The sequence below is a fragment of the Zonotrichia leucophrys genome, chromosome Z (genome assembly GCF_028769735.1).
Source record: "Zonotrichia leucophrys gambelii isolate GWCS_2022_RI chromosome Z, RI_Zleu_2.0, whole genome shotgun sequence".
Taxonomy (NCBI): Eukaryota; Metazoa; Chordata; class Aves; order Passeriformes; family Passerellidae; genus Zonotrichia; species Zonotrichia leucophrys.
In genome coordinates this window covers 46,222,355-46,238,338 of record NC_088200.1, presented here as the reverse complement: position 1 = coordinate 46,238,338, position 15,984 = coordinate 46,222,355, and the positions used below count along the sequence as shown (strand labels likewise).

At 34.6% G+C, this 15,984-nt stretch overlaps 1 protein-coding gene across 5 annotated transcripts in view; it reads right to left on the bottom strand.

The window, feature by feature from the left end:
• The window catches only part of VPS13A (vacuolar protein sorting 13 homolog A), a 109,681-nt gene that overhangs the window by 89,326 nt on the left and 4,371 nt on the right, over positions 1–15,984 (bottom strand). For all 5 annotated transcript variants that reach the window (XM_064736814.1, XM_064736813.1, XM_064736815.1 and 2 more), the window contains exons 2-14: positions 11,807–11,850; positions 11,244–11,286; positions 10,251–10,346; positions 9,869–9,970; positions 9,084–9,193; positions 8,765–8,824; positions 7,774–7,833; positions 7,483–7,563; positions 6,994–7,051; positions 4,901–5,028; positions 4,583–4,689; positions 3,779–3,950; positions 3,347–3,409 (exon numbers count right to left, since the gene is read on the bottom strand). In XM_064736814.1, coding sequence (XP_064592884.1) covers positions 3,347–3,409; positions 3,779–3,950; positions 4,583–4,689; positions 4,901–5,028; positions 6,994–7,051; positions 7,483–7,563; positions 7,774–7,833; positions 8,765–8,824; positions 9,084–9,193; positions 9,869–9,970; positions 10,251–10,346; positions 11,244–11,286; positions 11,807–11,850 — 1,124 coding nt within the window. The remainder of the gene's footprint in view (positions 1–3,346; positions 3,410–3,778; positions 3,951–4,582; positions 4,690–4,900; positions 5,029–6,993; positions 7,052–7,482; positions 7,564–7,773; positions 7,834–8,764; positions 8,825–9,083; positions 9,194–9,868; positions 9,971–10,250; positions 10,347–11,243; positions 11,287–11,806; positions 11,851–15,984) is intronic.

Sequence of the window (15,984 nt, the reverse complement as noted above, 5' to 3'; positions counted from 1 at the left end):
AATAAACATTTCTTACATAGCAGATTTTCTCTCCAGCTTTCATCAAAAAATACCACAAAGTTATATGCAATGGTTTTATAAATAATTTAAAATACATATATAAGCAATTAAATAGCCATCACAGGCCAAATTTTACATTAGCCCTGTATTTTTCATTCCAAGATGGATACCCAAAGCAATTTAAAAAGTATTTATTCTCATAATACAGTATTTACTCTAACTATTCCTGCATGTGATACATATAGTTAAAATAGCAAGGAAGCCCTCCCTCCTCCCACATTCATTATTTCCACAACTAGTGGATGCCCTATCTGATGCCAGTGATGATTCCAACACTGGGTCCTCAAATGAATTGTAGACTACATCCAAAATTGATCACTGAAAGTCTGTCGTGGGGATGGCAAACAAACATCAAGTGAGTCCAAGAGACAAATTTGCTCTCAGAACTATAGTGATCCACACAAACTAACTTTCTTTGTGACTAATACAATCCAAAAAAATACAATCATTTGCAAATAAGCCCTACATTTAAAGATACTGTAGTGGAAGTGAGACAGGAATCCCTTCTCAGCATTCTGCAACACAATTAGGAAAAAAAACAGCTGACTATAAATCACTCCTCTGTAGGGACTTGTCATACCTACACACCTATTGGACAAAGGAAGGCAGAACTCACCACAAAAATGTAAAGGCTTCTGGATTTATACTATTGATTCACCTCAGAGAGATGATGCAGAATGTCAGTCTAACAACACAAAGCTACAAGAAGCTTGAAGAAGTCCTCAAAAGTCCTCTTTATAAAGGTTATAAGCTTATAAAGGTTAACCTTTATAAAGGCTACCATATCAGCAAGCAGATGTTACAAAGTGAATGACCCAAATAAAAAATGGACAGGCCTTAGAAAAAATAAGGTTAAATCTGTGAGATCACAGATTTCTGGGATACTGAGGGGTTGGTGCTGAAGGACAACTGCCATGGAGAATAAGTGATGTTTAAAGCTATGACTCTTTCACATGTCTGAGGCAGAAACAGGCACCAGAGCCCAGGCAAAGAGAGACTGCAGACAAAAGCCACTTCTGCAACGATGAAGAAAAAAAAATAATCTGTGTAGTATAGGAACTACAAAGATTTGCTGAAGAATCTTCTTGAACTTTCCCTCTCCTCCATTTACATTGGTTAAGTAACCAATGCAGTCATAGACTTAAAGCTTAATCAGCAAGGTAACTATTTTGACTAGAAGAGAGAACTACCTGAAAAATGGGTGTAGCCAGGTAGGTCAGCCTCTTGTTACTTCTCTCAAGTAACAAGCAAACTGAACATGCAGAAATAGCCTCAAGTTGTGCCAGGGAAGGTTTATATTGGCTGTTAGGAAAAGGAAAAGGATCTTCACTGAAAGGTTGCCAAGCAAAGCAACAAGCTGCCCAGGGATGTGGAGGAGTCTGTACCCCTGGAAGTATTTAAAAGGCATGTAGATGTGGTGCTCTGGAACATGGTTTACTGGTAGACATAGCAATTTTCTGTTAATAGTTGAACTTGGTCTTCCAGGTCATTTCCAACCTAATGATGCCATGACTCTATCCTGCGTTCTCACTGAAGTAAATCCTAATCCAGAAGAGGTCTGAGGTTTGGAATATAAAGTTCTGGTTACAAAGTTGTCCGAAAATCAGCACTGTGATCACGAAAGTGATTTCTGAGGAGCTTGATTTCAAGGTCTAGATAAAGTAAGCCCTTGAAAGTCAACTCTTAGGGTATGCTTTTAAGAAACAGAGAAGCTTCACAAACAGCAGGATCATTGGCCTGGCTTTACTAAGCCCACATCTAATGGGTGGTCCTTTAAATACCTGGCAGACCTAAGGCTAACTGTCAGGATACCGAAGCAGTAGTAGATTTTTCTCTTCTAAATCCTTTGAATCTTTTTCAAAGGTATGACCTGATAACAACAAAACAGATGCAACCTGACAGATAGATGGAGACAGAACACAACTTAAAATCACTGTGACCTGATTTTCAATACTATTAAATATATTCAGATAATCAGCCAGCACGTCTTTCAAGATGTACTTCTAACATTTTTCAAATGCAAAACTAAAAGCCCAAACAACTGAAAATTCATTTTCTTGCAACCTACTTCTAAATGTCACAGACATGTATCTTAAAACTCAGGATTTGAAGGTACTCAGGAATGCAATATGACCTTACCTTTGTAAGCAGCATGATCACACCAGGGGAAGGAAGGAAGTTGAAGGAAAAAGATAAAACCAAGACAAACTATACACTACAAAATCAAATGAGAACTAAACCAGAACAAAACCTTCCACCACCCCTTGAAAAGCACTCCAGTTTGGATAAACTGAAGGCGAACAGTCATGAATGTTTCTTCTGGTTCTGTTAGAGCCTGAATAATGGGAACACAAGCGTTCAAATGGGGGTGTACATACAGACAAATAGAAGGAAAAATCAAATTTACAGATTCCTCTTCAGAGTTTTAGGTTAGCAGCACAATATCTGTGACTGAAGCAATTGCATTTATACTATATTAAATATGCTTCACATACTAAAACAACAACAAAAAAAATCAAATTGCTTTCAAGCACTGCCACAAGCAGTAACTGAGCTTTATAAAGTTTATTAATGACTGCTTTCTTTCAGATTGTAAACTACACCTTCTGCTTACTTTTAGGTGCCTTAATTATTAATGGAGAAATATCACAGATTTCAGAAAAACTACAAATATGTCACTTCAGTGACCTAGAAAAACACTCAGACACTGTATGTATAACTAAGCAGTACATTAACCTAGGAAAACCAAGGCTAACAAATTAGTTGAACTACACAAGTCACATTATCTTGCCTAATTGCACTAATCTTCTTAAATGTATTCTGCATTTGCTGTACTCTGAGTAACATTTGCAAAGAGAAACACTGCATCTCCTCTCAAAGAGTCAACATAGTACAGGTGATTGCTCAATGTAACACAGTTTCATGAAAAAAAGGAATAAACTAATAGTCTAGGCTGCTGTGACGAGGGACTGCTTTGGGTGTGTTTCCATTTAACTTCCATTATCCTTTGGCCACATTCTCCACACAGATCTTTCCCACCAGAAATAGAAAGGGATTTATCCAAGCTCAGTTCATTTTGAAGGAAGAGCATATGGAGTTATTTAATTTTTGTTTAATTACAAGCTGAAAAACTAACTATGCCTTATAATAAAAAACCATGAACAAGGAAAATTGAAAGACTGGATTGTACACAATTCAATCACCATAGCTCAAAGGCGTCTGCCTAAAATCTCCACAACCTTATGTTTCAGTTATTCATACACTCATTCAAATGATGCAATTTTACCTCAACTTCTGCTTGCTGCCTTGCTAAAGTGATGTTAAAAATATCCAAGGTCTTTTCAAATTCCTAGAAGAGAGATAAGACATTATTTTTGACAATTCAACAATTGTTACATTCCACAGCTCAGTTTACAGGAAACAACAGCAAGCACTTCAATTTGTGCAATCCAAGTTAATTCACTCAATCTGAAAACTTAAAACAAACCTGGAAAAGAACAGCACACCAGCTTAAGCTGTTTTTCTTGCAGTTTCTAATTTAAAGATACACCTCATATATTTGTTAATACTACTAACAAAGAAAGGTAATGACAAGTTGCAAATATGACCACTGAAAATTTTATTTTAACTTAGAAGTGATTGAGGAACATTTTAACATTTAAGTTTAAACAAGTATCAAGATGAACAATATTTAAGCCTTCAACAGAAAGTTACTAACCTCCAACAACTTCAAGATTTCTTCATTAGGTTTTTTTGATGTTATCTTTGTTTTATACAACTCTTTATAGTTCTTCACTTGCTTTCTATGATGTGAAATATGTTCCCATGACCACATTTGGAGTTTAGGTTGAACATTTACTTTAAGGATGCCATCAATAACATATTTCCACCTAAAAGCAAACACAAATGTATAGCTTATCTTTCTTTTCATATATTGAAAAGACTCCTATAGCTTTCAGACTCTCACTTAATACAAATTCAAGTTGTCAAGAGTGAAATCTCCAGACTAATAGCATACTTCTGAGCTGAGAAATCTAAGAATTTTACTCTCTTTTCCCCATACAAAGTTGACAGATTGCTGTCAAATCTATGCATGCATATGTGAGAGTAATAAAAATATATTTTTAAGGAATCTTCTGAAAAGAAATCAAATCCTTGCCATCTGTGTTGCAAAGGTTTGCCTGTTTTTAGGCAATAGCTATGTTCTTGTAGAGCTACTTAACATGTAACAGGGGGGGATTTCACTTAAACAAATTTATGACACAAAAATACTCTGAGACTTAAGTTCCTGATAATGGTCTTTAAGAGTGCAATCACAGGTTTTCAAATACTGTATCTACAGGTTTGGTATGATGAGGTCCTCCTCAACCTCCTACAATGCTAGCTTAAAAAGAATTGTAAAAACAAAATACCTCCTTTCAGAATGAAATGAGTTCTAACCTCCTTAAGAAAGAAGCAATTCCTTGGTAATTATTTCAGGTTAATAACTAACAAATTATTTTCAAAGTCTAAGGTTACCTACCATGTCTTGGCATTGTTGTGCACTGGAACATCAGGTCTGTACTTCCTATATGGCAGATTTCGAGTCATCATATCAATAGACTCAAGAAGCTCCATAACACTGAAGTACTAGGCAAACAAATTCAAACTGAGCATTATTATCTTTCTGAGAACAACAGCTATCAAGCTTCTCTTTGAAGTGAAAATCAGTTTCAAAAAAAACCAAGACTAAGTTAATGGATTCCACATGTACACTATAAAATTTCAGACCACCTTTCTTAATTCTTGCAAACTAACTTTTTTACTATGTTACATATAACTTCAGAAAAATAACTGGTACCTGTGGCTTATTGAATTCAACAGTTATATCCTGTAAGTTTACATCTAGATCTATTTTCGGTGATGAAAAGTCAACATCGGATCGAGGATTCATAAGGAGCTTGGCTTTAGCTGAAATGGGGCGGAATACTAAAAAATACAAGTTGATATAAAAAGTGCAATTAAATTATTTCAGACTGCAATAAATTACACGTATATTTATCTTAAATTATGCCAGACTATTCGTTTTAGAATGCTAGGCTTGAAAAACACGAACTGCACCAACACAACTTAAAATAGAACACAATCTCAATTTTCAGTTTCACTCTGGCAACATTTACCAAATTTTGCAGAGCACCACCACAAACTTTCCTGTACACTGAATTACATACAGATGTTTCAATAAATAGTTTACATTTGTAACAAATGGGATCATTTTGGTTCTGATACACTTATAATACAAGACAGTTACAAATACAGCATTTATTTCACTATAGGAACTCTTACTTCTTAAAATTTGGTTGTTGTTGTTGCTGTTACAAATGCTTTACTCTTTGATAAATTATACTCACAACAATGGTTAAAACCAAACACTTCATATTTCTAATTTCAAGCCCAAGTAAGCATGGAACAAAATCAATATGCATTCTACATAAAAGTGAGGTATATCACAAGAAAAAAGATCCAGAGCAGAACTATTTTATCTGTTCCAGTTTGGAAATATCAGGCTTTTGAAGCCCTGTTTAGTTCAATATTTTCATCTGTTTCAGCAATTGATCCAACAGTAAGAATTTTTATATTATCTGAATTCGTGTAAATCATTTTTTTCAAATATTACTTCTTTCATCTCAGCAAAAATACTGATACGTTACCTACAGATACAATATTCCAAATTCTCTGAAAGGTTCATAGTAGTGGAAACATGCAGTTTTGCAAGAAAAAACCATGAAACTTTTAGCTACACCTCTATACAGTAGCATTTCAATTAATTTTCTCCCTATATTTAGCTTCCTAAAGTTCATTTTTTTATGATTCTTATACATAAGTATAATATTTGTTTGTTTGTTTATTTAAGTATATTATTTGTTTATTTACATTAAGTGATAAAATTGGACTTCATGCTTATTACCTTCCTATCAAAGTTTTAGACTTTTAAAGACTTGTCTCAAATGGGACCAAATTTTCATTTACCACAGTACACTATCATAGTTAGCATCTCTGATGGCACTGCTGAATTTTAAGAGAGTAAATCTTGAATCCTAAGCTTTACATACACCCATTTTGAACTTACCACATAAAGACTTAAACAACTGACAATGTTTTAATACTTGTTTTCTTGCAAAAATAATCAAATCCAGCAACCAAAAAAGAGAGGTAAGGAATCAGAAGAAATTACTAGATAGTTCTCTGTCAGTCAACATAGAGACTCTTTTCGGGGAAGGTAGCAGCATAAAACTGACAGTGCCTTTTTTAACCCCGGCTATAGAGAACTGAGGACTTTCCTGCTGGAGAACAAGCCACTCCCAAGGCCATTCAGACTTGTGAACATTTTCTAAACAGTCACACAGATACACATGATTCCATGCAATGGAAAGCAAACTATCACCATATTTGAGTGATGCCAATGTGATTTTGATTTTCAGACTTAGAAAGTAATACTCAAAGCAATATAACTTGCAATATTTCCACCAAAAAAAAAAGGAATTAATGTTTCAAAGTTGTGTGATTACTATTTCTACCTCTCATGGAAGAAAGATAGTTTGCATAAAGCAGGTGACCTCAAAAACATACTCAAGCTAATCTGAATTCACCAAACTTACACAGTGCGTATGTTGTTGCTAAACTTCTTAAATAAAGGAATTAATCAAAAGATGTTAACAATGAGAATCTATGTACAACATTCCATTAGAATAATACATGACTCAAGACTCACTTTTATCAGGACTTTTTTTATATACCTAAACAATACAGTATTCACTGTCACAAAGACAGTTACTCTTCCAGGTTTAAACTGCACTCCTTAGTAAAATCTTTGAGGAACAGCCAAAGTGACAACCACTGAGATGAAGTAAAAATTACAATTAAAAATTAATACTACAATTAAATAACACTTACCAAAATCATAACCATCTGGAATCATGTTGTGGCTGGCAACTCCCTGTTTTAAGTTAACCTATACACGCAATGGAGTGAACAGTAAGTTGCACTTCTATTTCCAGATAAAGTTTTTAAAGTACAAAATGTTAGCATTTTTAAACAGCTCTCAGATAATCCCTCTGGCTCAAAGTAAAATTCAAAATACTCATCTATGTTTTTAACAGAATGGTATGTCTATACTTAGCTAATAAAAATCACTGAACAGTGGTAAGATGACCGTCAATTGTCTAAATTCTGTTACTGGCACAAAACTGATTTTTTTAACTTTCTCAGATGAGAATTATACTTTCATCACATAAAAGCCTTAACATACACTGTTTTTTCCCAAAAAAACCTTTTAGTTACAAACAATTACCCAGGACACTGACATAAAAAGAAGCAGGCCTGAATGTGAAGCATGTTCTCTGCTTCCCAGTTTCAACTAGAAGACTAGATACACTATCTTACCAATGATTCATCCCAGCCACCATGGTAAAACATTTCTGATTTCACATTCCAATAAGCAAAAAGGTTATCCAGTCGCACAAGCTGAAAATACAAGAGAACATATGTATTGTTATCCACAAATTTTACATTAATAATTTGGATTTCACAAAGTCTGATGAATAAAAATATTCAGAATGTTACTTTTGCTATAGAGTCTACACAGTTACATGTTTTCTTGATCTTACTTTCTGAAACTCTAATGCAGCTTGTTTTATTAGCAAGTCTCTCTTTAGCGTACTGGCTATACTGTACCTTGTGGAACAACTTGGCAGTTTCATCATGTAAACAAGGATTCCAATTCTTATCTGAGGTCTGAAATGAGAATTAAACAAAAATACTCCAGTATCTATAATCCACCAACATGTTATAACTGAAACAAACTACAGAAAATGACAGTTACATCATTGTAATTAAATGCCATGGAAAATAATGGAATACAATCTTCTGATTTAAGATGATTAATGCATTACTTTAAGTGAAAGCTTGAAAAGGCTACTTCCTCCAAAAACATGTACATGTATGTACTCTGACAGGCTGTACATAAGAACCAAAGGTACTCTAAGATTCTGCTTTCATTATTGTAAAATGTTTTCCTTTACACCAATAATATTTTTGGACAGGCTCTTTGGACAGAGATAAACAAGGGAAAGAATTAATTTATAATTCTGGAAGCAAGCAATTTTAGTTTGAGCCTAAAGAAGACCCTTTAATGTGCTAGGAAAAAGCATTCACAAAACCACCATTTCATTCAAGAAAGTAACATTTACTTAGGACATATTTTCTATAAAACCAGCAGTTAAGACAGCAAAAACTACTGAATCAGTGCAACTCAGCAACCAACATACTGATCCTACTACATAGTCTTCCAGAAAAAAACTTCAGACCATCTTGTGATTACTACTCTAAGCACCTTAAAGTGCAGTTCACAGATCAAAAAAAAAAATTAGCTCCAGTTGAAAAAAATGTCATCTTTTTTTTTTCTTTTTCCATTCCCACCACTTCCTGTTATCAGCCAGTAACATTTTTTTTTGGAGCTCAAGTCAGTTTCAGTAAAATATTCAGAATGAACAGCCTAAATATAGGAAAGTGTATTGGAAACCATACCATTGTACATTGCAGATAATTACAGGTGTATTTTCCATTAGACAGTATGCTACCAGAAAGCACAACACACAAAAGCACAACTTCACCTATTGGTATATATTAACAAGTTTTTCAGATAAAAAGTGAGAAATAAAATTACCTGCATACTTAGATTCTGAAGTGAAATCCCAAATGACAAGGGGTTATCACGATTTGTGATCTAACAGAACACAGGAAAAGACAAAAAAATAATTATTTCATACTCTACAAGCATATATTTGGCTAAGAATTTAAGTATCTTTACATTTTTGTCCAAGCTTTTTTTCAGTTTGTTTGGGTTTTTTTTATCAAATTAATAAAAGTTCACAACTTTACTAATATTCTCTCAGCATAAAAAGCAACTAGAAAAAATCAGACAGGTTCCCAATTTTATGTTACAGTGCACAGTCCCTTACGGTAAGATATACAAAAGCACTTACATCGTCTTCATAGCGAATATGGATGTTGGAAATTTTCAGCTGAAGATTTTTGATGACCTGAGTAACTAGCTTTTCTACAAAAGTGTCTTGTTTCTCTTCTTTTACTTTATCTATGTTAAAGGAAAACAACTTAATATTTTGTTTACATTCCAATATTTTCTTAATTAAACAAAACAATAACACAATACATTTAGCTTAAGTGTTTTCTATTACATTATACTCCAGTTGCATAGATACATGTTTGCTCTGTATAATCCACAAAATTTACACTCTCAGATTAGAAGGTTTCCTAGCTTTACTACCTGCAGAGTGAAGAATCAGATAGTTCCAAAGTATGACCAGCACCCACCAATACTCTAAGAGAGCAAATCATACTTCTTGGAAGTACCAGAAGTTGAATTTAAAAAGATTACAATCCGCATGTAATGAAGAAGAAATTGTAACAAACCTTTAAAAAGCTATACTGGTAAAAATGCTTTGACACTGGAAACAAACTCTTTCTTATGAAAGAGGAAAGAAACTGTCAGATAACATGTGATAAAAAAAGCAGTATTTCAAAAGTCTAATTTATATCAGATCACATCAACGCTCAAAACTTTTTATGTTCAGAATGAATGCTGGTTCTGCAATACTGATGGCAATTATACCTAAAAAATCATAACTCATAGGTTTTTAAGTAACAAGGAAAAAACAAGAATGTAGAAGACATTGACAAAATTTGCATCTTTCTGGATTAAAGTAAAGAAAGACGCAGCATCACTTTCATTAGCTTTTCCCACCTTTACCTTGGTCAGCTATCTTCTGCTTTGCTTCTTCTATTCTCTGCAATTCCCTTTGTCTTGCTTCCAGGAAGTGCTTGGCTTCTTTTTCAGCATCATATTTTATGGCTAAACACATAAAGCAAAAATGCATAATATCAAAAAGCCTTATATATTTTTTAAAGATACTGTTTCAAGAGCGGTAATTTTTATGTTTTTGTAACAAGTTACATAGCAAAAAAATTAGATGATGAAACCTCAGTTACTGAAAGACTTCCACCCCATTATTTAACTGTAATTGCTAAAAGTATCTACTAAGAATAAAGCTCACAAAAACAGTATCAATCCATTCCTGATAATTCTGAAACCCCACCAATCCACAGTCACTTCTTCCTATACATTAACTTACTGGCTGTGGGCACAATAAGCAAATAAACTCCATCAAGGACTGCCTCAACAGGTTGAGTATAAAGGTTTTGCCATGGAATCTGTAGGTTAAGCTGACCTACAAACACAAAAGAAAAGGTTGAAGTATACAATTAAATAGCTGGCTGGAAAAGAAATGCAAAGATAATTGATATTAAACACAAAATCTCTTTAACAATTATTATACTGGACAGAAATTACCCCAGTGCACCTGAGGCAAAAGATGCCTCAGCTGAGTTGTATTTTCTTACACAATACACAGACAACATGAGATGTTTTTCCATGATTAGAACTATCAAGTCTACAGTCTTTCTTTATTTCTTTGAAATACATTCCTCCCTCTTAACAGCAATGTCTCCCTCCTTGAAAATCCACTGCAGCATCTTCAGAGAAAGAAAAGCACATGGGAAGCTCACACATCATCAGTCAGCTAAATACTAGGTTTTGTGAACACAGGGATCTTGAGGTTAAGTGCCTCCCAAGTGCAAATCTTAATAAAATACTAAATCAGTCACAGAAAACACATTATTCCAGGGTCAATTTAAAGGAAGTATATGGCTTTAGACTTAGTTTACTTTAAGAAAAAACTTTTACAAGACAATCAACTTGCAAAAAGAAAACTTTTTATTTTCACAAAAACAAGGAAGGAAGGAGAAGAAAAGGCAAGTGAAAGGTAAAAATCAGTTGTGGAGTCTTGTAAAGACAAGGAACAAGATCCAGTCCTGCCAATTGCTCATCTTTGCAGTGTTGGGCTATTTTCTCATTAATATTGAGATGATTAAACAAGACTCCAGTATACTTTATTGAAAGGAGTTTCCTCAAAGTTTCTTTTCAGAAGAGACAACTTTAGAGTTCACAAAGTATACAAATCAACAAACATATGGAAATTACTTGCTTAGGATGCCTAAAGCCACTTGCAAGGAAAGGTAGCACTTACAGAAACTCCTGTATGTGTACAAGATAAAATGCAACTTACTAATATGTCCTGCTTTAACTTTAAATGGCACATCCAACTGACTCTGAAAGAAAGAGGTTTAGAAAATTTAAGTTCAATTCAGCAACCTGTGATATGTTCCAATGCAGGAAAAGGTATCATGATAACCTTAACAAGCTTACCTGTCAACCACAGAAAAAAAGAAGTCAGTATAATGGATAGGCAAGCATTTGGTTACCAATTTAGACTGTTATGCTATGTTAGGCTAAATACATTCCCAAAAACAAAGTTTTAGCTTCATGAGCTATAGCAAAAAAAAGGTCTTCCAATACTGCTCTTGCCTAAGCACATTCCTTTAGTAATCGCTGAGAGCTCTCTTAGGGGGAAAAAAATGTATACACTTTGCCCTTTAAATTTAATCTCAAATTAATCAAATAATCTATATAGGTGCAGAGAAAGCAAGTCAGTAAGCTTCCACTTAAAAGAAAGTGTGTTCTAAAATAAGAATCAAAAAATGCACAATAAACCCATTAAGCCCATTAAACACATAAAACATAGCTCAGGAATAATTTTTGCAAGTATTATTGTTATTTTCACTAGCTTACCAGTGCATTTTCTTTTATTTCCAGATTTTTCAGTGCTACAGCTCCTAAAAGAAAAGAAGCCAACAAGAAAAACTGGAATAAGCAAATAAGCAATAAGCAACTGGTAGACACTGCAAGTCCCAGAGTCTGAATCAGTGGGTTACAGAAGCCTAGAAGACAAGGGGCCTAATGTCTCAAACACAAATGGAGGACAGCAGTGGAGTCAACAAAGATCAGTTGGTAAGAACACGTCATGAGAAAGAATAGGATGTGGCAGGAAAAGGTGGCCATACAGACATAAGCCAGAACTTTTCTTGGACAAAGGTCTATGTTCTGGCTCCTGAAATAGAGCATAAATCAAGGAATGAGGTCAAGAAGTAGGCATAGACTGTCAACCTAAAGTCAATCCAGTATGGAGGGAAGACCTCTGACCCATTTCCAGAAAGGTCTAGAAGAACAAACTGCAAGTGATAACTCACTTGCACAGTAAACAAGCAAATTAGCCCCATAGCACAGAAATCTTAACTGTGTAAAGGTACCCAGAATCAAACCTGAACACACATGTGCCCCACGACCATGGACACTCCATCCACTGCAATGATGCTGGAGTCAGGACTGCCGATGTTCCTTCCTTTCTTTCTCTGTACCACCCTTTAGTCTCTGTGTGTCTCTCCTCTCTTTCACCCATCCCTTATCCAAGACTTACTACCATGTGTTTACACTATAAGAGACTAATTTACACCAACTTCCACACTGTGTATATAATTTATTAGCAAAACTTCTTAAGTTTTTACAGACACACTAACTTCTGGGGTTCCTTTTTGACCACAGGTATCTACAAATTTTGGGTGCTCCCTTCCCCTTCACAGTGGGGCACCCCAGTGGTCCATGACCTATGGTTCCCAAAACTTCTACTGTGGAGAGATTCACAGCCTACATATCAAATATCCATGAAAGATGATTAAGACCATGAAAGACGATTAATCATTCCACAAAATAATATCCGAGATTGTCTCATGGCACTTGCATGTCCATGAAAATAAACTAAAATTACTCAAAGTAAAGATGCTGGAAAATCTTGTCTCAATTTTGTAAGAACCCATTTTTAAATCTAAAGTTAGCCTCTTTTTCCTCAACCATCTGTTTCCTATCCTTGTAGAAATCTAGCAACAGTAAATGTGAGTGGAATTTTAGCCCACAAAAGATCTTATTCTTGCCAGTTTTATTTATAGGCCTACAAAAATTCACAGGGAGTATTTCAGTAATCTAATTTTTAAGGAGAGAAATTCAGTATTCTGTGAACACAGAAAATTTAAATTGCAAGATCAGTTTTATAATATACTTTACATTAAACACTTGCCAGAACAAAAGGAATACTTGCACCAGAAAACTCATAACTTAAACATGCACACAGTCCAATGAAATGTCTTCTGCAAAATCTACAAGAAGAATGGAGCTTCTGTGATGGTTACGTTCAAACTAGTTGTATAGCATTAACACATGCACATGGAACAGACATCTGATACAGCTGAGCAGGGACAGAAATGAGATTCCAGAAACCAGAAGCAGATTACAGGCCTGGAAAGGAATACAACTTGAGGCTGCAAACAAAGATTGAATTGACCAAAAATGCTTTTCTTTCGGGATGCATGTTAGAAACAGCAAAATGTATGGGGAAATAGGAGCTCCAATTGCAAGAATATTCTTGCAGTTATATAGCACTAATGGCAATCAACAACTGTTCAAAGTACCACCAATTTTGGGAAACTGGACCCAAATCTCAAAAGCGTACACACTAGAAGAATTGGCTCAAGTTGTTGAACTGATATGGAAGAGCTGATCACGTAAACTAATCCATCCATCTCATAGCACCCACAAAATACTATGTAGGTTTTAATGTTTTAATTTATTCATTGCAGTAATTTATAATCACTTTCCAGTAGAAGTGTATACATCTGACATGTGCTAACATCACCCTCTCCAGAGAAATACTACATGCAGAAGGATGGCTTTTGACAGCTGATGCCACTGCTGTTAAGCCTTAAAACACACACACATTGCCAGGAACAACAGAAAAGGGGAAAAAAAAAAACCAAAAAACAAAGAGAGCATTTCCAAAAGTAGTCTGTTAACTACTCTAGGAATTAGAACTATATAGTTTTTGAAAGCGATAACAAGGTGATAGTTTTATATACCATTGGTTCAATTCCATTCTAAATTTATTCCCTGATAAAGTTTACTCTGCAGAGACCATTTTAACACACAAAAAACCCCCACATTGCTTCTTCAAGAAGATATCATTAATTGTAATTGTATTCATGGCAAGTAATTCTAATGGTATCCAGAGCAAAGGTTCAGGTTCGTAACCAAGTTACCAGGCATGAGGTGCAACTTCCTCAGGTCAGTTGCGTCACGTTAAAACATTCAGAAGGAAACTGTAAGGTTACATGGCACATGAAACAGTTTAAGTGGGTTGAGTTTCTTCATTTTCACTGATGGCTGTGTAAACATTCTCTCTCATCTATCCAGAGTCCGACACATGCCACAGTTCCGCAGAGGCACAATAACTCAAGCTACAATAATCTGGCCGCCCAGATGCTTCCAAAAACAAAATACTGCAAAGTGAGTAAGGATTATCTTAAACATTTACAAACAATGTTTTGTGATGGCAGAACTATTTCTCATTTTATTTGAGCACATAATAATGGCAGACAATAAACAAAGAATCAATAATGTTTCAAATAGGAAGCTTTTGAAATTTCTACATTAAATGCTAGGATTTCGAAGTGAGGTACATAATTCTTCACTGGTTTTGCTTATGATTTTACAATTTTAAAACAATCACTTGGTTTTACAATCAAAAAGTTTGATATTTTACTTAAGAATTGCTATAAGAAATTAGTAGAACTCCAGGCATCTGAATTTCAATATAAAATTACTGAAACATGTTCACTAAAATATAAGTTTGCTTACAAGAACCTTGTTATGGTCTGATCACAGCAAATGGAGTATCAAAGCATACAAAAGTCTACTAAAGAGGCACTAGCTTTTGTGTATTGATATAATCTTTCTTTTTCCTATACTTGAGAGAGAGCCCAAGACACCGACTAAATATTCCTGCAGTAAATAGGAAATATTTCCAAAGTCACCACACTTGCAAAGCTTGCAACCAACTCTGATGCTCAGGATTTGAAATGTAGTTATTGACCATGCCAGTATTCTCCTTCATTACCAAAATTTAGTCTCTACCACATGTAGCCATTTCTCTTGCAATGAAATGTACATCTACGTACATTACCATAAATCCTTACCATTCTGTTGGGGATTGGAGGCAAAAAAACCAAAAGCCTCCACAAACAGAAGCAGGAAAACCAGGGAATAAACCCTAGTCACAGGATGTAAAACAGTTAATGAATTAGCCTTGGATTATTGACAGTAGATTTTAATTGTAAAAATCAGAAAATACATCAAGATTTGATTATCAGTTTTGGTGATGGTTGGATGGGTTTTTTTGGCAGGGCTGATGTCCCCCTGCTGGGAGCAACTAAATGTTTTGATGTCAGAAATGCATCCAGTGCATGATTAAAAATTACCCAACTAAGCAACCTCAGAAACTGTATGTACAAGTAGTTGGAGTTGTATAAATACCTAGGGTTAAACATGCAGGCTGCAAGCCAAAACAATAATAAAAGCCAGAACAGTTATAAATATCTACAGAAAAGTCTAGAATTTATTTAGACTACTTTATAAAGCAAACTTTTAGATTTACTGATCTCTGGACAATGTGAGTAATTCAACAAAATAAAACAGCTGTCAAAATTCTAGAAAAATTGCTTTATCATTTTAATTTTAGATATTCAAAATAACTTCATTAATTTAAATGCATGAACTAACATCTACTACCAAGAATTCAGCTTGCAAAAAGAGATCTAAGAGTAAACTACTTTACCAGAGGCCTAACAGAAATTTTGTTATGGTTGTAAACAAAAGATAAAGGGGGGGAAGAAAGTTAATCTACATAAAAATCCTGGAGATTTTACCTAATTGATCACTCTCTGCTGTCTTTAAATAAAAGGGCAGGGGAAGGAAAGCAGACAAGAGAGAGAGGAAAGAACAGAAAATGCAAATACCTTAGCTAGTATGTGATCAGTATCCAACATTCCTGTTCAAATATTTCAACAAAATTTCTGCTTTTTTAC